Source organism: Scylla paramamosain, chromosome 24, assembly GCF_035594125.1.
Source record: "Scylla paramamosain isolate STU-SP2022 chromosome 24, ASM3559412v1, whole genome shotgun sequence".
Lineage (NCBI taxonomy): Eukaryota > Metazoa > Arthropoda > Malacostraca > Decapoda > Portunidae > Scylla > Scylla paramamosain.
This window is the reverse complement of record NC_087174.1, coordinates 12,665,622-12,689,681: the sequence shown is the minus strand read 5'-3', so window position 1 is coordinate 12,689,681 and position 24,060 is coordinate 12,665,622. Positions and strand designations below refer to the sequence as shown.

Genomic DNA, 24,060 nt, shown 5'->3' with positions numbered 1-24,060 from the left:
TGATACATTCATACAGAAAGGGCGAGATGTAAAGCCCTTTTAACACCACAAGTAATCACTGTCATGTACACACGCACACACACGACTCACGTAAACACAAGACACCGTAACTTTCCGCTCTTAAAATGTGCAGAAATGGGTGGGAATGAGTCACAGCCTGTTAGCCCTAAGACTTGCCGTGCTCTGTTGGTGGAACTATCGCTCGTATTGCCAGGGACTTAAGAGCTAAAGCTGTGTGCGACAGGCGCCGTGAGATAGCGAGGCAGGCAGGCAGGGAGGAAGGTTGGTCTATTTTTATAAGCGCATACATGTTCACCGCCCCATAGCTCGCGCCTCACGTCCTACCTTTGTGTGGGACTTTCCTCGCATCCTGTTTGTAAAAAGATATCACCAGAAGCCTTGCCTTATGCCCTCCTTAACGCACACGCTCACGAACACACGATCTTAAACAACCATATCCTCAGAAATCCCTCCCCGGACTCAGTGAAATGCTTGTAAAACGTTTACACACACACACACACACACGCACACACACACACACACACACACACACACACACACACACACACACGAGTAACGTTTGTTCCCAGTGACACTGTCCGCACGCTTCAAACGCTTACGTGCACAGACACTGACACGCACCAAGCAGCGACAGTGAAACAAAAATACTCCAAGCCACCACAGCAACATATACTGTCACCCCCATTCCCCCTTCTCTCTCTCTCTCTCTCTCTCTCTCTTATTGTTATTTAACTTCACAAACCACAGCATTTCTTTAACCTTGGCGAGCCTGCTGTAGCGTAAAGTTGGCGTGAGGCACAGATTGGGGGGAGGAGGGTGAAAGAAAAGCAGGGAGAGGAAGGGAGAGGGAATCGAGGTGAGAGCAACCGGAAGCTTAGTATGAGGGGAGCGGCACATGTGTGGAGCTATATGTTTTCACAGCTGAGAGAGAGAGAGAGAGAGAGAGAGAGAGAGAGAGAGAGAGAGAGAGAGAGAGAGAGAGAGAGAGAGAGAGAGAGTCTGATAATGCAAATAAAGACTGCCAGTGATAGTTCTTTGTCATATGTGCGAGTGCGTGTGTGTAGTCAGGTGGTATTCAGGTGTGCAGGGTTGACAGGAGGGTAGAGGGCGAACACATATGGTGAGGAGGTGTATAATTAGCTTTGGGGACGAGGAGGGGGGCAGATGTGGCCCGCCCGCAATGTTGTGGTAGTGAGGGGCGAAGAAGGTGAAGGTAGCAGATGTGGTGGCGACGTAAAAGTAGTGGTGGTGCAGAGGTGCAGGAGAGGCTAGCGGGTCGTTGTGGTGGCGGTGGTGTGGTGTATATACAGCGGGCTAAATCAGAGGCGAGCCAAGGCGGTTGTGGTGGCGGGGGGGGGTGGGAGAGGGGCGAGGTGGGGTACTTTTGTAGTATTTTCAGGTCTAGAGTGTTCTGGGGGCGAGATGGGAGGAGACACCCCCGCGTCGGTCATGTTGTATATTTAGGCAATATCTCGGCCGTTAGGCTTCGGATCTCGTGGAGGAGTTTAAGTAGGTGACCTAGCTTATGCACACCTTTCCCTCCCACACCCCATGACTCACGTTGACACAAAGGGACACTACCTTACGCGGATGGAGCCTTGAAGGACGGTCCGAGGACGCTCCCTCGCCTCACCAGATGTTGTACTTTGTCATACTTACTCATCAGCGATGATTCAAGGTGTCCCTTCCTTACCTGTGTAGCTCATCTCCTTCTTCGAACACGTGACTCATACATAATGTTTATTCTCAGGATTTTTATTTTTGATAGAGATCACATACAGTCTTTGCCTAGCGTCTTCCCTAAACTCAAGCTAATTAAAACTTTCAGCATCTTACGCCTCCCACTCTGTCCTTCGCGCCTCAGTCTTCCTTTTTTGCTTCTTTGCTCCACCCCAGGCCCCCGCCACACACATACACGCACACTTATATACTTGCATCTGAGCTGCTTTTACGGTGCCATGGGAGGCCGCGGCTGGTTGGCTGGCTCGCCGCCACCTCCCGGCAGCAGGGAGTCTAGACCCAGATAAATTGATAACGAACACACATCTGATTCAGATTTGATTCCTACACTCTTGGTATAAATGTCACACCCTGGACTAGGCAAGGATGTAGGCTGAGGATGATCTCCTATCTTCCTTCCCTAAGTCTGTCGTCATGGTGCGACTCGCGCCCCTTGATCTTCGTCCCCTTTTATCCATGACTATTTAAAGACGTCTTTCTGCCCTAAATATTTGTGTTCCATGACAAACTATGTGGTGGAGGATCAGAGCGCTAGATATCCGCTTGGTGACGTAGCTTTCACCTCGCCGTGGCTGTGGGAACTGTGCAACCACTCACCGCGGTGGTGCTTCACTCAGCCCAGTAGAGCCATGATGCACACACACACACACACACACACACATATATAAATAAATAAATAAATGAATATGTACATTATATATATATATATATATATATATATATATATATATATATATATATATATATATATATATATATATATATATATATATATATATACACACACACACACACACACACACACACACACACACACACACACACACACACGAGACGATGAGTCGTTCCTCGTTCATGCTGCGGTGGCCTCGGAGGCCTCAAGGTTGTGGTGGAGTACAGCGGGTGGCGGAGTGGGTGGTGCTATATTGGTGGCTCACGACTATTGCAGCGCCTCTGACTTAACGGACATATTTTGGAAACCGTTCAAGAAGTTACTTCATTAAAGGAGTAGAATGTTGCAGCCAAATTTCCTCTTTTGGGAGGTGGCGAGCTCAAGGTTGTCAGGTGCAGCTACATTCCTTATGACTTAGAAACCTGTGAGCGCACAGCTGGAGGCTTTGCGAGGCAAAGACCTCGCGCATCCCTGAGCCATGTGACAGATGGCGGTTGTGGTGATGGTAGGAGGTTAGAACAGAAGGCTTGTACATCTTATAAAAGAAAAGAAGGAATGAGGTTGGAAGAAAACACATCCCTTTGTTGTTTATTTAATAGATAATAAAAAATAACACTGACTAATGAGATGACACCTGCCCCTTGAGGCTACTGTCACCTGGCAAAGACAAATGCTACCTGTGGTGCTCGCCGGGGCCTCCCTCCCTGCTGCGGGGCGGCGGCGTGAGTGGAGAGCAGGTGGTTTTCCTCGCCTCAGAGCCAGCTGCTGCAGCACGTGTCAGGCATCTGTCAAAACTCAGACTCGCTTTCCATGCAAGTGCATATTTAAGATATCATAAATGTACTTGTTCCGAGAGTACCACTCAATTGAATATGACCAAGATGTATCCTTAAGTAATCAGGGAATGTAAAGTACGTACAGACGGTGGGAACTTTTTCCTAGACAATAATGAGGTTATATCCGTACGTGTGCGAGGCGAGGCCACTGGGCCGCCAGCCATCTGCGCGCCTGTCCTGCTGCTCCTCTCTGCCGGAACTGCAATCTGTCGAAAAAAAAGTGTAGGTCGGTAGTGGTGCTTTACAGCCCTTGGCCAGTGTGCTGCGGCTAATTATACCTGACCCTTGATATTGGTGGCCCCAGCTGTTTAAACCTGAAGAGGGTGAGCTCCCCCGCCCACTGATACACATGAGTTAGGCTATGGACTCAAGCACCAAAAACTGGTTACTATTATATATATATATATATATATATATATATATATATATATATATATATATATATATATATATATATATATATATATATATATATATATATATATATATTTTTTTTTTTATGGGGCATAATTTTTAAATCTAAACTTTTCCTATAAATATTAACTTGTGCCACGTATCTAATGAGATAAAATGAGCGTTGGCACCCACTCGAATGAGTCTCAAGGGCAGGGGTGGCGGCAACATTGGCGAGCCTTATGAGGGCACTGGGAGCTCGACGCCCAGGCTTGGGAAGGCAGCACCAAATGAGGTAATACGGCAAGTGACTAATTTTGCCTCGAGATGCCTGGGTGTCGGGTCTACCTCTATACGTCAGATGGGCCAAGAAAGGCAGTGAATCACCTCTTACTCACCCCTCAAAGCGAAGCTCCTGACTTGCCCTAGACCATAGTCGTTGCGGTGCCAACTTGTAACAGCTGCTGCACCAATGTTTCTGTCTTCCACTGTGAGAAGAAACAGTACAAATGCACACGCTATACACAGTCCGCTGAGAGACTTGGCTTGGCTAAATGATCTTGGCGCCAAAGCACTTGCCATCAATTTAGAGCACTCTGCATCTTGGCCACATGAGTCTGAACACTTCCTCTCCTCGGCACTTGTCACTCTTATCGCCCTGCTTCACTTATGCTACACCGGGATGCTTCTATCGCACTCCACTCTTGTTTTTCTTGGCTCAATAATAAAATCCCTCTCTGGGTCTTCCCGAACAGTAACGGCTGTCTCCTCTGTGGATAAATATTCTTACTTCATAGTTTCTTTACACTGGTACTGGCGGTCACTTGATCACTCTAATGCATGTTGTCTTGCAGAACTTTATGTAGCTTCTAATGCAGACTTTCTATTTATGAAAATGCTTTCTTATTTTCAGGAAGTGTGTCTGTAACTCAGCTTCTCTTACAGGACGAAGAAACACAGAGGTTGTTGCCGAATAAGTTAAAACTTTCTCGAGTCAGTTTCAGTTTTCATTGAGGAGCGAGCCAAGAGAATTGTTGAGTCTTCACACCACGACTGCTGAGAGGAAACTGAATTGCCGAGGGAGTTGCTCGGGTAGTTATAGCGTTACGCACGCCCACCTACGTCAGCGGCCTCGTGGCCACACTCGACCAATAGCGAGAGTGGGAGGGGCGGCGCGTGTCGGCATTGGCTTTCCCCGTGAGGACGCTGCGAATCATTTTTAAGTTTGGACTTTCTGTGATGACGTCACGGTTCTAGTCCCTCCCAGTGAGGCGTTCCTCTGTGAATCATTTGTTTGTGAAGCGTTGACTCACAGATGGTGATGCAGCCTTTGCCATAAGAGGAAACTTAATTATTAAACTGAATAATTAATTAATTTATTTATACGTTCATTCATTTGTTTTTTTTAGATGTGTATATTTACTGGTTGCCCTTCACCTAACTGAGGCCACTCTGAATTGAGCAACACACGCAGATCAGTTGTGGCAGAGTGTTCAACGGCTTTCATGCATCCCTTGGAGACTTGTGTCGCCGGCTGTGATGGATCATGACTGGATTACTTCCCCGCAGGTTCTTACACAGAGGAGGAGGATCATGCTCGCCTTACGCACCGCGTTCAGGAGAGGGAGTCTCGTAGGCGCCGCTGGGAGTCTCCGAGTCCCGCCAGGTGGTGTTCGCTCAGTCCCGCTAGGCCGGGTCGGGACAAAAGTATTCCAGGAAGAGGCTTTACACCTAGAAGAGAGGAGGATTTGGAAAGAAGGAAGAGAGAAAGAGTGCCATGGCTCGCAGAAAAGAAAACAGAGGACATAAGCTCAGCAGCATCTAGGTTGAAAAGAACCCCAGCACCATTTGCACCAAAAGAAATTGAAAAATATTCACTTCCCAAAGTGGGACTCAAGAAAACTGCACAAGATACGATATCAGAGGAACCTGGAAGCCCACAGCAGTTTGAAGATGATGAAGATGAATATGAATATTACGAAGATTATGATTATGATACTGATGAAATGCCAGAGGGTGAATATTGGGACCTCGAGGAGTACGAACCGCCAAAGCAAGAACCTAGTCAGAGGGGAAGGCCTCGCATAGTTAAGGGAAAGTTCCCACGCAGGCCTCAGGATGGGTCAGAGCCCAAGCCTGGAAAGAGGCCCATCTTACGAAGGAGGAGAGTGAGACCTGAAGAAAAGACTCCTGAGGAAATGCATTTGAAACCTGGCAGACGGGTTCCCAAGGCACCCCTTGAAGAAGGTGAAAAACCTCACCTTATGCCTTTCCAAAAGAAGCAGCTGGAGAAGAAAGATGAGCCTGGAACCATGCCATGGAGAACCAAGAGGACACCTTCAAAGGAGGTAGATGACAGGAAAGCTTTCCCATCTGAAGATATTGCCAAACAAGAGCCAGACCTTGGAGAAGAAGATGGGGAAGATTATTATGAATATTATGAAGACTATGATTATGATTCTGACGAGATTCCAGAAGCTGAATATGGCGATATTGGAGAATATGAACCACCGAGACAAGAACCAAGCCAGAGGGGTAGGTCCCGCATGGTGAAGAGGAGGCAACCACACATGTCACAGGATCAGGAAGAACCTAAGCCAGGAAAAAGGCCAATCTTGCGCAGGAGGAGACTGAGGCCTGGGGAGAAGCCTGGTGAAGAGGTGCTCTTGAAGCCTGGCAGACGAATTCGTAAGGCTCCTGAGGAAGGAGAGACAACCAGACTCAGACCTTTTGAAAAGAGGAAGCCAGAGGAGAAAGAAGAGCCGAGAACCATGCCATGGAGGACCAAGAGGCTGCCTTCAAAGGATAGAAAGGAACCTCTGCAACCACATACAGATCTCCCAGAAACTACTAAAGAAGAACCAGGGAAACCTGCCCTCAAAGACAAAGATATCAAAGATAAAAGAAAGACACCCCAAGATTATATTGGATTAGATGATCAAGCACATTTAGAACATGTAGAAACAATTGAAGAGGATGATCTAAGGCAAGCAGAAGAATTTCAAAAACCAAAATCAAGAAAACCAAGAGTTCCTCTACCTCAAAAAGAGGAATTCACAATACCTAAGGTGCCTCTCAGGAAAACAGTACCTAAACAGTTTGTTCCTGAAGAAGAAACACTGGAATCAGTTAATCTTCAACATGTAGAAAAGCCCAAGAAGCCAACACCTAAACGTGAAAGACGACAGTGGAGTCCATTGCCAGAGACTGATAAGTACAGTCCAGAGGAAGTTCCTGAAAAGGAACCTGTGGAACTTGAAGAGCCTGATTCATACAAAATAATAAGAGAACCAAGAGAAGATGAGGAGCCTGAGGAAGGTGTATACCAAAGGGAACCCAAAGAACAATCCCTGCTAGAAGATGAGAAGAAACGAAAGATTAGAAAAGGGCAATGGCCGCCTGCAAAAGAAGAGGAAGAGGAAGAGGTAACATTTAAGCCAAGAAGACGCTTACCTAAACAGCCGGAAGAGGAGAGTGAAAAGCCACAGCTGAAACCTACTCCTAAGAAAAAGACAGAACCGAAGGAAAAGGAAACTATTCCAAGCAGGCCAGGCAAAAGAACACCTCAAAGTCTTCCTGAGAGGGAACAAGTAGAACTAGAACCATTTGAAGGAGTGGAACCACAGGTCCCAGGAAAGGAGGAAGTCGATTTGGAGAAGCCTAGAAAGCCAAAGAGAAAAGAAAAGGATAGACCATTGGAGGAAAGAGATACTTCTCTTCCAGAGGAAGACGTAGAACCTGAAGAGGATGATGAAACAAAGCCAAGAAAGGATAGAAAGAAGCCTGTCAAGAAGGAGGATGAGCCTGAAACTCCTTCGTGGCGAGGCAGGAGACTCCCACCTAAGGATGAAGAGAGAGAAACAGTGGAATTGAAGCCTTTTGAAAGGGAGAAGCCAGATGAACCCAAGAAGAGACCCAAGACCAAACCTAGATGGCCTTATGAGCCTGAAGTTCCTGAACCCGAAAAGACTCGTCGAGAGCTCCCATGGACGCCTGAGAGAGTAAAAGTACCTGATGGCATTCCAGATGATACAAAAGGAGTGGAGGATGAAGAGCCACTTGATGAGAAGGAACCGCTGAAACCTAAGAAAGAAAGAAGGAAACCCGATGAGGAGAAAGAGGATGAAACTCCATCATGGAGAGGACGAAGGATTCCAAAAGATGATGAGAAGGAAGATATACAGTTAAGGCCATTTAAAAAGGACAAACCCAAGCAACCCAAGCCAACACCCAAAGACAAACTGGGTAAATCATATGAACCAGAAATTCCTGAGACAGAGGAAGTTCCTCAAGAACCGTATAAAAAACCGAGAAAATACAAACCCCCTCAAGAAGATGGTGAACCAGCTGAGCCTCAAGATGCTGAGGAATATTTATCAGATGGCAGACCACAACCAAAGAGAGAAAAGCCGAAACCAGAAGAGGATGATAAACCCAGATTCCCACCATGGAGAGGCAAGAGAATCACTCGTGGAGAGGAACAAACAGAGGAAATACAGTTGAAGCATGTGCCTCATCAACCTGGTAAACCAGAAGACTTTGATGGTATGGTACCTGAAGAAATGCCAGAGGAGCCAAGCATTACTGAGATCTATGATGAATTTTACGAGGTTGATGACACAATAGAGGGTCAGTATGAAGTAATTAAAGAGGAAGTCACGAGATTTGGCACTAGAGTAATAAAACGTCGTCCAAAGCCAAAGCCAAAAACAAAAATAACTGAAGAGAAGACTACTGAGAAGCAGATTATTGAATCTAAACTGACTTCCGAAAAGAAGGTTTCTGAAGAGACTGAGGATGTAGAAGATAAGACAGAGACAGAATATGAAGTAATTGAAGAGATCGTCACTACAGATGGTAGATTGATAAGACGTCGTCCAAAGCCAAAACCAAGAACAAAAATAACTGGAGAGGAGATAACAAAGGAACAGCCTACAATACCAAAGGTAACGCTCAAAAAGAAAGTTCCTGGAAAGTTTGTTACTCAGGAAGAAACCATTGAAACAGTGGAGCTGAAGCATGTTGAGAAGCCCAAGAAGCCAAAAACAGTACGTGAGAAGCGTCAGTGGGATACCTTTGGTGAGACCGAAGAAACAGTTATTGAGGAGCTAACTGAAAAGGAACATGTGGACCTTGAAAGACCTGAGACATTTGAGACAGTGGAAAGATTTGAGACTCAAGATGATCAAACCATTGAAAAATATCAACGCACTGTAAAAGAGGAGACCGTTATTGAGGAAGATAAAAAACCTAAGATTAAGAGAGGGCGATGGCCTCCTACACAGGAAGAGAAAACGGAAGAGGTGAGGCTAAAGCCAGGAAAGCGTTTGCCAAAGCGACCTGAGGAGGAAAAGGAGGAACCACAACTGAAGCCTATTCCCAAGAAAAAAGCCATGCCTGAGGAAAAAGAAATGGTACCTGGTAAGCCAGGCAAAACAAGACCTCAAGATCTTCCTGAGAGTGAGCAGGTACAATTGGAACCATTTGAAGACATGGAGCCACAGGTTTCAGAGAAAGAGGAAGTCACTTTGAAAAAGCCTAGGAGACCAAAGGCTGATAGAAAGGACAAACCTCTGAAAGACACAAGAGTTCCTGTTTCAGAAGAAGACTCACAGTTTGAAGTGGAAGATGAAACCAAACCCAAAAAAGAAAGAAAGAAGCCAGAAATGGAGGAAGAAGAGACTGAAGTTCCTTCATGGAGAGGCAGAAGACTTAAACCCAAGGATGAAGAGAAAGAAACGGTAGAGTTGAAACCTTTCGAAAAGAAGAAGCCAGAAGAGCCCAAGAAGAAGCCCAAAACCAAACCTCGCTGGCCTTATGAAACAGAAACTCAGGAACCAGAAAAGACTCCACAAGATCTTCCCAAGAAACCAGAAAAAGAAGGAATGCCAGATGGTATGCCAGAGGAACCAACTGATATTGATGGCTACGAAGAAATACATGAGATTGATGATACTACAGAGGCACAGTATGAGATAATTAAAGAGGAAGTCACTAGATTTGGCACTAGAGTAATAAAACGTCGTCCAAAGCCAAAACCAAAAACAACAGTAACTCAAGAAAAGATAACCGAAGAACAGGTTCCAGTATCTGAAATAACTCCCAAGAAGAAGCCTCCTGAAGAGACTGAGGATGTGGAAGACAAGACAGAGACGGAATATGAAGTAATTGAAGAAATTGTTACCACAGATGGTAGATTGATAAGACGTCGTCCAAAGCCAAAACCAAAACCAAAAACAACTGAAGAGGAGACTATAGAGGAGCAGCCTACAATGCCAAGAGTAACTCCCAAAAAGAGAGTTCCTGGAAAGTTTGTTACTCAGGAAGAAACCATGGAAACAGTGGAGCTGAAGCATGTTGAGAAGCCCAAGAAGCCGAAAACTGTGCGGGAGAAGCGTCAGTGGGATACCTTTGGTGAGACAGAAGAAACAGTTATTGAGGAGCTAACTGAAAAGGAACATGTGGACCTTGAAAGACCTGAGACATTTGAAACAGTGGAAAGATTTGAGACTCAAGATGATCAAACCATTGAAAAATATCAACGCACTGTCGAAGAGGAGACCATTATTGAGGAAGGAAAGAAACCTAAGATTAAGAGAGGGAGATGGCCTCCTACAGAAGAAGAAGAAATGGAAGAGGTGAGACTAAAGCCAGGAAAGCGCTTGCCAAAGCGACCTGAGGAGGAAAAGGAGGAACCACAACTGAAGCCTATTCCCAAGAAAAAAGCCATGCCTGAGGAAAAAGAAATGGTACCTGGTAAGCCAGGCAAAACAAGACCTCAAGATCTTCCTGAGAGTGAGCAGGTACAATTAGAACCATTTGAAGACATGGAGCCACAGGTTTCAGAGAAAGAGGAAGTCACTTTGAAAAAGCCTAGGAGACCAAAGGCTGATAGAAAGGACAAACCTCTGAAAGACACAAGAGTTCCTGTTTCAGAAGAAGACTCGCAGTTTGAAGTGGAAGATGAAACCAAACCCAAAAAAGAAAGAAAGAAGCCAGAAATGGAGGAAGAAGAGACTGAAGTTCCTTCATGGAGAGGCAGAAGACTTAAACCCAAGGATGAAGAGAAAGAAACGGTAGAGTTGAAACCTTTCGAAAAGAAGAAGCCAGAAGAGCCCAAGAAGAAGAAGCCCAAAACCAAACCTCGCTGGCCTTATGAAACAGAAACTCAGGAACCAGAAAAGACTCCACAAGATCTTCCCAAGAAGCCAGAAAAAGAAGGAATACCAGATGGTATGCCAGAGGAACCAACTGATATTGATGGCTACGAAGAAATACATGAGATTGATGATACTACAGAGGCACAGTATGAGATAATTAAAGAGGAAGTCACTAGATTTGGCACTAGAGTAATAAAACGTCGTCCAAAGCCAAAACCAAAAACAATAGTAACTCAAGAAAAGATAACCGAAGAACAGGTTCCAGTATCTGAAATAACTCCCAAGAAGAAGCCTCCTGAAGAGACTGAGGATGTGGAAGACAAGACAGAGACGGAATATGAAGTAATTGAAGAAATTGTTACCACAGATGGTAGATTAATAAGACGTCGTCCAAAGCCAAAACCAAAACCAAAAACAACTGAAGAGGAGACTATAGAGGAGCAGCTTACAATGCCAAGAGTAACTCCCAAAAAGAGAGTTCCTGGAAAGTTTGTTACTCAGGAAGAAACCATTGAAACAGTGGAGCTGAAACATGTTGAGAAGCCCAAGAAGCCGAAAACTGTGCGGGAGAAGCGTCAGTGGGATACCTTTGGTGAGACAGAAGAAACAGTTATTGAGGAGCTAACTGAAAAGGAACATGTGGACCTTGAAAGACCTGAGACATTTGAGACAGTGGAAAGATTTGAGACTCAAGATGATCAAACCACTGAAAAACATCAACACATTGTCGAAGAGGAGACTGTTATTGAGGAAGGAAAGAAACCTAAGATTAAGAGAGGGCGATGGCCTCCTACAGAGGAAGAAGAAATGGAAGAGGTGAGACTAAAGCCAGGAAAGCGCTTGCCAAAGCGACCTGAGGAGGAAAAGGAGGAACCACAACTGAAGCCTATTCCCAAGAAAAAAGCCATGCCTGAGGAAAAAGAAATGGTACCTGGTAAGCCAGGCAAAACAAGACCTCAAGATCTTCCTGAGAGTGAGCAGGTACAATTGGAACCATTTGAAGACATGGAGCCACAGGTTTCAGAGAAAGAGGAAGTCACTTTGAAAAAGCCTAGGAGACCAAAGGCTGATAGAAAGGACAAACCTCTGAAAGACACAAGAGTTCCTATTTCAGAAGAAGACTCGCAGTTTGAAGTGGAAGATGAAACCAAACCCAAAAAAGAAAGAAAGAAGCCAGAAATGGAGGAAGAAGAGACTGAAGTTCCTTCATGGAAAGGCAGAAGACTTAAACCCAAGGATGAAGAGAAAGAAACGGTAGAGTTGAAACCTTTCGAAAAGAAGAAGCCAGAAGAGCCCAAGAAGAAGCCCAAAACCAAACCTCGCTGGCCTTATGAAACAGAAACTCAGGAACCAGAAAAGACTGCACAAGATCTTCCCAAGAAGCCAGAAAAAGAAGGAATGCCAGATGGTATGCCAGAGGAACCAACTGATATTGATGGCTACGAAGAGATACATGAGATTGATGATACTACAGAGGCACAGTATGAGATAATTAAAGAGGAAGTCACTAGATTTGGCACTAGAGTAATAAAACGTCGTCCAAAGCCAAAACCAAAAACAACAGTAACTCAAGAAAAGATAACCGAAGAACAGGTTCCAGTATCTGAAATAACTCCCAAGAAGAAGCCTCCTGAAGAGACTGAGGATGTGGAAGACAAGACAGAGACGGAATATGAAGTAATTGAAGAAATTGTTACCACAGATGGTAGATTGATAAGACGTCGTCCAAAGCCAAAACCAAAACCAAAAACAACTGAAGAGGAGACTATAGAGGAGCAGCCTACAATGCCAAGAGTAACTCCCAAAAAGAGAGTTCCTGGAAAGTTTGTTACTCAGGAAGAAACCATCGAAACAGTGGAGCTGAAACATGTTGAGAAGCCCAAGAAGCCGAAAACTGCGCGGGAGAAGCGTCAGTGGGATGCCTTCGGTGAGACAGAAGAAACAGTTATTGAGGAGCTAACTGAAAAGGAACATGTGGACCTTGAAAGACCTGAGACATTTGAGACAGTGGAAAGATTTGAGACTCAAGATGATCAAACCATTGAAAAATATCAACATACTGTCGAAGAGGAGACTGTTATTGAGGAAGGAAAGAAACCTAAGATTAAGAGAGGGCGATGGCCCCCTACAGAGGAAGAAGAAACGGAAGAGGTGAGGTTAAAGCCAGGAAGGCGCTTGCCAAAGCGACCGGAGGAGGAAAAGAAGGAACCAGAGCTAAAGCCTATTTCCAAGAAAAAAGACATTCCTGAGGAGAAAGAAGCTGAAGAGATACAACTGGAAACATATGAAGGCACGGAACCTCAGGTTTCAGAGCCACGCAAGAAACCAAAGAAGAAAAAGAGGGTTCTTGGAGAAAACAAAACTGAAGAAGATGAAGAACAAACTTCATTGATTGAGGAGGCAGACGAACCAAAAGAAAAAACAGAGGAACAGGAGAAACCTGTTGGTGTTGCAAAGAAGCCAAAAAAGAAGAAACCACAGATGTTCCAGGCACCTGAAGAGGAAAATGTTGAAATCTTTGGAGTTAAGCTTAGAAAGGCTTCTCAAAATGTTTTCCAACCTGAGGAGGTGACTCTTGAGAAAGTGGAACTGGACCATGTCGAGACACCAGAAGAACCTGAACCTGCACCAGTCGAAAAAAGGGTTTGGTCTCCACCACCTGAATATGAGAGCTATGTTCCTGAGGAAATTTCTGACAAGGAACCTGTGGAACTAGAGAAGTATGAGCCATTCATTCCTGTGCCCACAACTAAAGAGGAAGAGGAGACTGAGAAGAAACCGTATGAAAGGAAGCCGAAGGAAGAAACAGAGACTGAAGAGATCAGGAAGATGAAGCTTGGGAAAAGGAAAGAAAAACCAAAAGAGCCAGAAGAAGAAGACAAACAGTGGCGCGGAAGGCGTCGGCCAAAGTCTCCTGAGAAGGAACCAGAGGAACCTCACCTCAAACCAATTTCCAAGAAAAAACCAGAGGAAGAAGACAAAGAAAAAGTGGCTCTTAAACCTAAAAAGAAACCCACAAAGGACCTTCCCGAGCGTGAGCCTGTCGAGCTTCAACCATTTGAGCGTGGAGAGCCTGAGATTATCGAGAAAGAGAAGACTGATCTTGAGAAGCCTCTCAAACCTCAACCTGAAACCAAAGAGAAGCCAGAAGAAAAGCCAAAAGCTTCAAAGCCAGACGACAAGAAGCCTTCCTTTGAAGAAGAAACGAAGCCCAAGAAGGATAGAAAGAAGCCTGAGAAGAAGGAAGAAGAGCCCGAAGTACCCTCTTGGAGAGGAAAGAGACTTCCACCAAAGGAAGAGGAGAAGGAAGAGGTCATACTTAAGCCCTTCGACAAAGAAAAGCCAGAGGAACCCAAAAAGAAACCTAAAACCAAACCTCGCAAACCATATGAGCCAGAAATTCCAGAACCTGAAAAGACTCCCCTGGAGCCTTACAGCAAGCCTGATCGAGAGAAGGTTCCTGACGAGGTCCCTCAAGAAGACAAACCAAAAGATGAGAAAAAGGCTCCAGAAGATGAAGAAACAAAAACAAGGAAGCCAAAGAAGAAGCCTGATAAAGAAGAAGAGGAAGAGACTCCATCATGGAGGGGACGAAGGATTCCTAAAGATGATGAGAAAGAAGAAATTCAGCTCAAGCCATTCAAGAAAGACAAGCCAAAGGAGCCTGAACCAACTCCCAAAGATAAGCTGGGTAAACCATATGAACCAGAAATCCCTGAACATGAGAGGATTCCTCTTGAACCACACAAGAAACCCAAGAAGAAAAAGAAGGCTCCTGGAGAAACCAAACCTGAAGAAGAGGCACCAACAGGTGAGGAGCAAGAAGAATCAACAGAACAACCAGGAAAGCCTGAGGAGCTTGCAGAAAGATCTGTTGACCTGCCAAAGAAACCAAAGAAGAAGAGACCACAGCTGTTCCAGGCACCAGAGGAAGAAAATGTTGAAATCTTTGGTGTCAAGCTCAGAAAGGCTTCTCAAAATGTCTTCCAACCAGAGGAGGTGACTCTTGAGAAAGTGGAACTGGACCATGTCGAGACACCAGAAGAACCTGAACCTGCACCAGTAGAAAAGAGAGTTTGGTCTCCACCACCTGAATATGAGAGCTATGTTCCTGAGGAAATTCCTGACAAGGAACCTGTGGAGCTAGAGAAGTATGAGCCATTCATTCCTGTGCCCACAACTAAAGAGGAAGAGGAGACTGAGAAGAAACCGTATGAAAGGAAGCCGAAAGAAGAAACAGAGACTGAAGAGGTCAGGAAGATGAAGCTTGGAAAAAGGAAAGAAAAACCAAAAGAGCCAGAAGAAGAAGACAAACAGTGGCGCGGAAGGCGTCGGCCAAAATCTCCTGAAAAGGAACCAGAGGAACCTCACCTCAAACCAATTTCCAAGAAAAAACCAGAGGAAGAAGACAGAGAAAAAGTGGCTCGTAAACCTAAAAAGAAGCCCACAAAGGACCTTCCTGAACGTGAGCCTGTTGAGCTTCAGCCATTTGAGCGTGGAGAACCTGAGATTATTGAGAAAGAGAAGACTGATCTTGAAAAGCCTCTCAAACCTCAACCTGAACCCAAAGAGAAGCCAGAAGAAAAGCCAAAAGCTCCAAAGCCAGACGTCAAGGAGCCTTCCTTTGAAGAAGAAACGAAACCCAAGAAGGATAGAAAGAAACCTGAGAAGAAGGAAGAAGAGCCCGAAGTACCCTCTTGGAGAGGAAAGAGACTTCCACCAAAGGAAGAGGAGAAGGAAGAGGTCATACTCAAGCCCTTCGACAAAGAAAAGCCAGAAGAACCCAAAAAGAAACCTAAAACTAAATCTCGCAAACCATATGAGCCAGAAATTCCAGAACCTGAAAAGACTCCCCTGGAGCCTTACAGCAAGCCTGATCGAGAGAAGGTTCCTGACGAGGTCCCTCAAGAAGACAAACCAAAAGATGAGGAAAAGGTTCCAGAAGACGAAGAAACGAAAACAAGGAAGCCAAGGAAGAAGCCTGATAAAGAAGAAGAGGAAGAGACTCCATCATGGAGGGGACGCAGAATTCCTAAAGATGATGAGAAAGAAGAAATTCAGCTCAAGCCATTCAAGAAAGACAAGCCAAAGGAGCCTGAACCAACTCCCAAAGATAAGCTGGGTAAACCATACGAACCAGAAATCCCTGAGCATGAAAGGATTCCTCTTGAGCCACACAAGAAGCCCAAGAAGAAGAAGAAGAAGGCTCCTGGAGAAACCAAACCAGAAGAAGAAGAAGAGGCACCAACAAGTGAGGAGCCAGAAGAATCAACAGAACAACCAGAAAAGCCTAAGGAGCTTGCAGAAAGATCTGTTGATCTGCCAAAGAAACCAAAGAAGAAGAGACCACAGCTGTTCCAGGCACCAGAGGAAGAAAATGTTGAAATATTTGGTGTCAAGCTCAGAAAGGCTTCTCAAAATGTCTTCCAACCAGAGGAGGTGACTCTTGAAAAAGTGGAACTGGACCATGTTGAGACACCAGAAGAACCTGAACCTACACCAGTAGAAAAGAGAGTTTGGTCTCCACCACCTGAATATGAGAGCTATGTTCCTGAGGAAATTCCTGACAAGGAACCTGTGGAACTAGAGAAGTATGAACCATTCATTCCTGTGCCCACAACTAAAGAGGAAGAGGAGACTGAGAAGAAACCGTATGAAAGGAAGCCAAAAGAAGAAACAGAGACTGAAGAGATCAGGAAGATGAAGCTTGGGAAAAGGAAAGAAAAGCCAAAAGAGCCAGAAGAAGAAGACAAACAGTGGCGCGGAAGGCGTCGGCCAAAGTCTCCCGAAAAAGAAATGGAGGAACCTCACCTCAAACCAATTCCCAAGAAAAAGCCAGAGGAGGAAGAAAAAGAAAAAGTGGCTCGTAAAACTAAAAAGGAGCCCACAAAAGACCTTCCTGAACGTGAGCCTGTTGAGCTTCAGCCATTTGAGCGCGGGGAACCTGAGATTATTGAGAAAGAGAAGATTGATCTTGAAAAGCCTCTCAAACCGCAACCTGAACCCAAAGAGAAGCCAGAAAAAGAGCCAAAAGCTCCAAAGACAGATGACAAGGAACCTTCCTTTGAAGAAGAAACAAAGCCCAAGAAGGATAGAAAGAAACCTGAGAAAAAGGAAGAAGAGCCCGAAGTACCCTCTTGGAAAGGAAAGAGACTTCCACCAAAGGAAGAGGAGAAGGAAGAGGTCATACTCAAGCCCTTCGACAAAGAAAAGCCAGAAGAACCTAAAAAGAAACCTAAAACTAAACCTCGCAAACCATATGAGCCAGAAATTCCAGAACCTGAAAAGACTCCTCTAGAGCCTTACAGCAAGCCTGATCGAGAAAAGGTTCCTGACGAGGTCCCTAAAGAAGACAAACCAAAAGATGAGGAAAAGGCTCCAGAAGAGGAAGAAACAAAGCCAAAGAAACCAAGGAAAAAGCCTGATAAAGAAGAGGAGGAAGAGACTCCATTATGGAGGGGACGCAGGATTCCTAAAGATGATGAGAAAGAAGAAATTCAGCTCAAGCCATTCAAGAAAGACAAGCCAAAGGAGCCTGAACCAACTCCCAAAGATAAGCTGGGTAAACCATATGAACCAGAAATCCCTGAACATGAGAGGATTCCTCTTGAACCACACAAGAAGCCCAAGAAGAAAAAGAAGGTTCCTGGAGAAACCAGACCTGAAGAGGAAGAGATACCGAAGCCCGAGGAGCCAGAAGAACCAAAAGAACAACCAGAAAAGCCTGAGAAGCCTGCAGAAAGACCTGTTGACCTGCCAAAGAAACCAAAGAAAAAGAGACCACAGCTGTTCCAGGCACCGGAGGAGGGCTGTGTTGAAGTGTTTGGTGTCAAGCTCAGAAAGGCTTCTCAAAACGTCTTTGTGCCAGAAGAGGTGACTCTCGAGAAAGTGGAACTGGATCATGTTGAGACACCAGAAGAACCTGAAGCTGCACCAGTAGAAAAGAGGGTTTGGACTCCTCCACCTGAATATGAGACTTATGTTCCTGAGGAAATTCCTGACAAGGAGCCTGTGAAACTAGAGAAGTATGAGCCATTTATTCCTATTCCTACACCTAAAGAGGAAGAGGAGATTGAGAAGAAACCATATGAGAGGAAACCGAAGGAAGAGCCTGAGACAGAAGAGGTGAAGAAGATGAAGCTTGGGAAAAGGAAAGAAAAACCAAAAGAGCCAGAAGAAGAAGACAAACAGTGGCGCGGAAGGCGTCGGCCAAAATCTCCTGAAAAGGAACCAGAGGAACCTCACCTCAAACCAATTCCCAAGAAAAAACCAGAGGAGGAAGAAAAAGAGAAAGTGGCTCGTAAACCTAAAAAGAAGCCCACAAAGGAGCTTCCCGAGCGTGAACCTGTTGAGCTTCAGCCATTTGAGCGTGGAGAGCCTGAAGTTATTGAGAAAGAAAAGATTGATCTTGAGAAGCCTCTCAAACCTCAACCTGAACCCAAAGAGAAGCCAGAAGAAGAGCCAAAAGCTCCAAAGACAGATGACAAGGAACCTTCCTTTGAAGAAGAAACAAAGCCCAAGAAGGATAGAAAGAAACCTGAGAAAAAGGAAGAAGAGCCCGAAGTACCCTCTTGGAAAGGAAAGAGACTTCCACCAAAGGAAGAGGAGAAGGAAGAGGTCATACTCAAGCCCTTCGACAAAGAAAAGCCAGAAGAACCTAAAAAGAAACCTAAAACTAAACCTCGCAAACCATATGAGCCAGAAATTCCAGAACCTGAAAAGACTCCTCTAGAGCCTTACAGCAAGCCTGATCGAGAAAAGGTTCCTGACGAGGTCCCTAAAGAAGACAAACCAAAAGATGAGGAAAAGGCTCCAGAAGAGGAAGAAACAAAGCCAAAGAAACCAAGGAAAAAGCCTGATAAAGAAGAGGAGGAAGAGACTCCATTATGGAGGGGACGCAGGATTCCTAAAGATGATGAGAAAGAAGAAATTCAGCTCAAGCCATTCAAGAAAGACAAGCCAAAGGAGCCTGAACCAACTCCCAAAGATAAGCTGGGTAAACCATACGAACCAGAAATCCCTGAACATGAGAGGATTCCTCTTGAACCACACAAGAAGCCCAAGAAGAAAAAGAAGGTTCCTGGAGAAACCAGACCTGAAGAGGAAGAGATACCGAAGCCCGAGGAGCCAGAAGAACCAAAAGAACAACCAGAAAAGCCTGAGAAGCCTGCAGAAAGACCTGTTGACCTGCCAAAGAAACCAAAGAAGAAGAGACCACAGCTGTTCCAGGCACCGGAGGAGGGCTGTGTTGAAGTGTTTGGTGTCAAGCTCAGAAAGGCTTCTCAAAACGTCTTTGTGCCAGAAGAGGTGACTCTCGAGAAAGTGGAACTGGAGCATGTCGAGACACCAGAAGAACCTGAAGCTGCACCAGTAGAAAAAAGGGTTTGGACTCCTCCACCTGAATATGAGACTTATGTTCCTGAGGAAATTCCTGACAAGGAGCCTGTGAAACTAGAGAAGTATGAACCATTCATTCCTATTCCTACACCTAAAGAGGAAGAGGAGATTGAGAAGAAACCATATGAGAGGAAACCGAAGGAAGAGCCTGAGACAGAAGAGGTGAAGAAGATGAAGCTTGGGAAAAAGAAAGAAAAACCAAAAGAGCCAGAAGAAGAAGACAAACAGTGGCGTGGAAGGCGTCGGCCAAAATCTCCTGAAAAGGAGCCAGAGGAACCTCACCTCAAACCAATTCCCAAGAAAAAACCAGAGGAGGAAGAAAAAGAAAAAGTGGCTCGTAAACCTAAAAAGAAGCCCACAAAGGAGCTTCCCGAGCGTGAGCCTGTTGAGCTTCAGCCATTTGAGCGTGGAGAGCCTGAAGTTATTGAGAAAGAAAAGATTGATCTTGAGAAGCCTCTCAAACCTCAACCTGAACCCAAAGAGAAGCCAGAAGAAGAGCCAAAAGCTCCAAAGCCAGACGACAAGGAACCTTCCTTTGAAGAAGAAACGAAGCCCAAGAAGGATAGAAAGAAACCTGAGAAGAAGGAAGAAGAGCCCGAAGTACCCTCTTGGAAAGGAAAGAGACTTCCACCAAAGGAAGAGGAGAAGGAAGAGGTCATACTCAAGCCCTTCGACAAAGAAAAGCCAGAAGAACCTAAAAAGAAACCTAAAACTAAACCTCGCAAACCATATGAGCCAGAAATTCCAGAACCTGAAAAGACTCCTCTAGAGCCTTACAGCAAGCCTGATCGAGAAAAGGTTCCTGACGAGGTCCCTAAAAAAGACAAACCAAAAGATGAGGAAAAGGTTCCAGAAGAGGAAGAAACAAAGCCAAAGAAACCAAGGAAAAAGCCTGATAAAGAAGAGGAGGAAGAGACTCCATTATGGAGGGGACGCAGGATTCCTAAAGATGATGAGAAAGAAGAAATTCAGCTCAAGCCATTCAAGAAAGACAAGCCAAAGGAGCCCGAACCAACTCCCAAAGATAAGTTGGGTAAACCATATGAACCAGAAATCCCTGAACATGAGAGGATTCCTCTTGAACCACACAAGAAGCCCAAGAAGAAAAAGAAGGTTCCTGGAGAACCCAGACCTGAAGAGGAAGAGGTAACGAAACCCGAGGAGCCAGAAGAACTAAAAGAACAGCCAGAAAAGCCTGAGAAGCCTGCAGAAAGACCTGTTGACCTGCCAAAGAAACCAAAAAAGAAGAGACCACAATTGTTCCAGGCACCGGAAGAGGGCTGTGTTGAAGTGTTTGGTGTCAAGCTCAGAAAGGCTTCTCAAAACGTCTTTGTGCCAGAAGAGGTGACTCTCGAGAAAGTGGAACTGGATCATGTTGAGACACCAGAAGAACCTGAAGCTGCACCAGTAGAAAAGAGGGTTTGGACTCCTCCACCTGAATATGAGACTTATGTTCCTGAGGAAATTCCTGACAAGGAGCCTGTGAAACTAGAGAAGTATGAGCCATTTATTCCTATTCCTACACCTAAAGAGGAAGAGGAGATTGAGAAGAAACCATATGAGAGGAAACCGAAGGAAGAGCCTGAGACAGAAGAGGTGAAGAAGATGAAGCTTGGGAAAAGGAAAGAAAAGCCAAAAGAGCCAGAAGAAGAAGATAAACAGTGGCGTGGAAGGCGTCGGCCAAAATCTCCTGAAAAGGAACCAGAGGAACCTCACCTCAAACCAATTCCTAAGAAAAAACCAGAGGAGGAAGAAAAAGAGAAAGTGGCTCGTAAACCTAAAAAGAAGCCCACAAAGGAGCTTCCCGAGCGTGAGCCTGTTGAGCTTCAGCCATTTGAGCGTGGAGAGCCTGAAGTTATTGAGAAAGAAAAGGTTGATCTTGAGAAGCCTCTCAAACCTCAACCTGAACCCAAAGAGAAGCCAGAAGAAGAGCCAAAAGCTCCAAAGCCAAAGGATGAAGAAAAGATTCCACAAGACGAAGAAACAAAACCGAAGAAGCCAAGGAAGAAGCCTGATAAAGAAGAGGAGGAAGAGATTCCATCTTGGGGAGGACGAAGGATTCCTAAAGATGATGAGAAAGAAGAAATTCAGCTCAAGCCCTTTAAGAAAGACAAGCCAAAGGAACCCAAACCAACTCCTAAAGATAAGCTGGGTAAGCCATACGAACCAGAAATCCCTGAGCCTGAAAAACCTCCACAAGAACCATTTGTGAAACCAGAGGATGAAAAGAAACCAAAAAAGAAGCCAAAGAAGCCTAAAGAAGATAAACCAGAGAAGCCTCTTGAGCCCAAGCCTGTGGATCTTGAAGAAGAGGAGTTCTCTGAAATTGAAGTGGAGATCTTGGAGATGGAGACCCCGAAGGAACCCACAACCATAAAATCATTTAAGCGTGCCCACCAGAAGCCAAAAGATGTTGAAGTTATTCCCCCATCTTTCTCACAGTCTCTGGAGCCCGTGGTAGTTAAGCCATCTCACAAGTCTGTGTTCAAGTGTGAGGTGAAGGGATACCCACCCCCTGAAGTGAAGTGGTACTTCAATAGCTTCGAGATCATTCCCAGTCACAACAGAATTATTCGCTACGAGAACCGAGTGTCAACCTTAACCATTGTGCGTACCACGGAAGACGATGAGGGCATGTACTCCTGCGAGGCCGTCAACGTGGCAGGCAAAGCCACCACCATCGCCAACTTGGTGCTGGAAGGTACAGTCCTGCGCCGCTCTCACGCTCGCCTCACGCTCGACTTCTGTCCTTCATTTTATCATAACAGAGATCACTAACTTTTATGTGTTTCATTGTGTCTTAATACATTTTATTGCTTTTCGTGATGTACCTTAACGGAGTCTCGTCACTGTGTGGTACCCAGCGCAGGGAATAACACAGTGTGGTGTGTATTATTTATTTATTTACTTTTTTTGTGCTTTAACTGTTGGCATGCATTTCAAGTGTTTTTTTTTCTTTTTTTTTTCTTTTTTTTTTGCTACCTACCGATTGACCTTGTGTGTAGCAACGTGTAACGTTAGGAAGTGTTTTTGTCACCCCATGATCTGATCTTTTTCCATCTGTTGAGGGAAAATTGATGAAGAGAGGTCTGCATAACACCAGCGTGAAGTTCGGTCACTGACGCCAACCGTTTCGCCCTGCGCGTTGTCTGCGTGTTCAAGGATTGTGCAGGCCTCCTACAACACGATGCCTGAGACTGGAGCTGATGACACTACATAATTCCACTAGTGTCATGTCATCAGTAAGATAAATCCTGAGGTATGGGATTACTGATGACGAGTGGGAATATGTAACGTCAGCAGCTCGTCTTTGTAGGTCGTGGGTAATGATGCTATGTAGGCCACTGTTATTCTTGTTTTCATACTATGTTATGATAGGTGAGTAAAACATGTCGCCTTCACTCCGCAGATTTAATGACAAGAACAAAGATGATAATGATGATACGTAATGATAACAATAATATGAAGAAATTCGATGATAATAATAATCATAACAATAATATGAAGAAATTCAGTAATGATGATGATGATGATGATGATGATAGTAATAATAGTAATAATAATAATAATAATAATAATAATAATAATAATAATAATAATAATGATAATGATAATAATAATAATATTAATAATAATGATAATAGTAATAATAACAACAACAACAACAACAACAACAACAACAACAACTGCTGCAATCATTATTAATATTAAAACAATACAATCACTAAATTTTAACCCCCCCAAAAAAAAGCCCCCTTGCTTCTCTCGACTTTCTCGACAACAAAACAAGCTAGGAGGGATGTTGCGAAATACTGTTACTATCAAACTCTGGGGTATCGATTGGTGCGTGACAGTCTGGCTTCATCTCTTTGCTTTGTTAGGGATTGCCAAGGTACCACTGACACTCGATCACTCGCTGGGCCTCGCTCTTCACCTGTCAAAGAACGATCATAAGGACATAAATCTCAAGTCTGGTGATAATTCTGAAAGCTTTCATACTCGATTGTTCATTATTGTATTTTCACCTGTCAAGGAAAACGATCTTTAGGGCAGTAACCTCAAGTCTGGTGATGATTCTGAAACCTTTCTTACTCGATTGTTGATTAATGTGTTGTAATTCTACTTTATATCGATTCATTCATCATATCCTTCGCAGAGAATAGAAATAAGGGTACGATGTACCATTTGCGCAGTTGATAAGAGACAAGTCATTCATCTCCCCTTGGCACACGTGATCCTTCGCCCAAAATATAAGGGGTCTTCCGAGCCCACTTGCCAGCCTAACCCCGCCCTGTTCCATGTATGTTATACTACATAACTTCTTGACTCCGTCGTGACCCCCAGTTGCTGTACGGATATTATGATGCCTTTTTGTTATGTTTTATTGTGTCTGAACATGTGTTTCCTTTACAACTACTTAAATATATGTTGTAAAATGTACTGTAGATGTTATTATAAACTTTCTATTCGTGTGAAAAAAAAAAAAAATCACGCCTGCGATTTGTTAAATAAGGACCTCTCGAAGCAAATATGAATAATGATGCTCAGAAACATACGCACAATCTCACACACTATTCCTATTACACGTAAATAAAATAAAACGGTAGTCTGCGATTGGCTGAGTAAACCAGACTGCAGTGTACCTGAGGGTACACAAACAACATATCAATAAATTGCGTATGGGTGAATTCTTGGGCGGCGCGCTGTGCCAAAGGGCATGACGTCACCGGCCGGCGGCGCAGCGGGGCAGGTTCCGGCCAGCCGGGGCTTCACTCCGAGCCGATCCGTGCACAGGTGAACGTCTCGGGATGGTGATGGTGCTGCTCGCCGAGTAGCCGTC

General features: G+C 44.7%; 1 protein-coding gene and 1 long non-coding RNA gene across 2 annotated transcripts in view; one reads left to right on the top strand and one right to left on the bottom strand.

Annotated features, from left to right (window-relative positions):
• LOC135112913 (titin-like) overlaps window positions 1-24,060 on the top strand; it is a 190,835-nt gene that overhangs the window by 67,528 nt on the left and 99,247 nt on the right. The window contains exon 60 of the mRNA XM_064027865.1: window positions 5,233-21,921. Within this exon, the coding sequence (XP_063883935.1) occupies window positions 5,233-21,921 (16,689 nt within the window). The remainder of the gene's footprint in view (window positions 1-5,232; window positions 21,922-24,060) is intronic.
• LOC135112917 (uncharacterized) lies at window positions 3,014-4,732 on the bottom strand. The gene is made up of 2 exons (XR_010274609.1): window positions 4,062-4,732; window positions 3,014-3,476 (listed from the first exon to the last, which is right to left on the bottom strand). It is a non-coding gene; the product is annotated as an uncharacterized LOC135112917 (long non-coding RNA).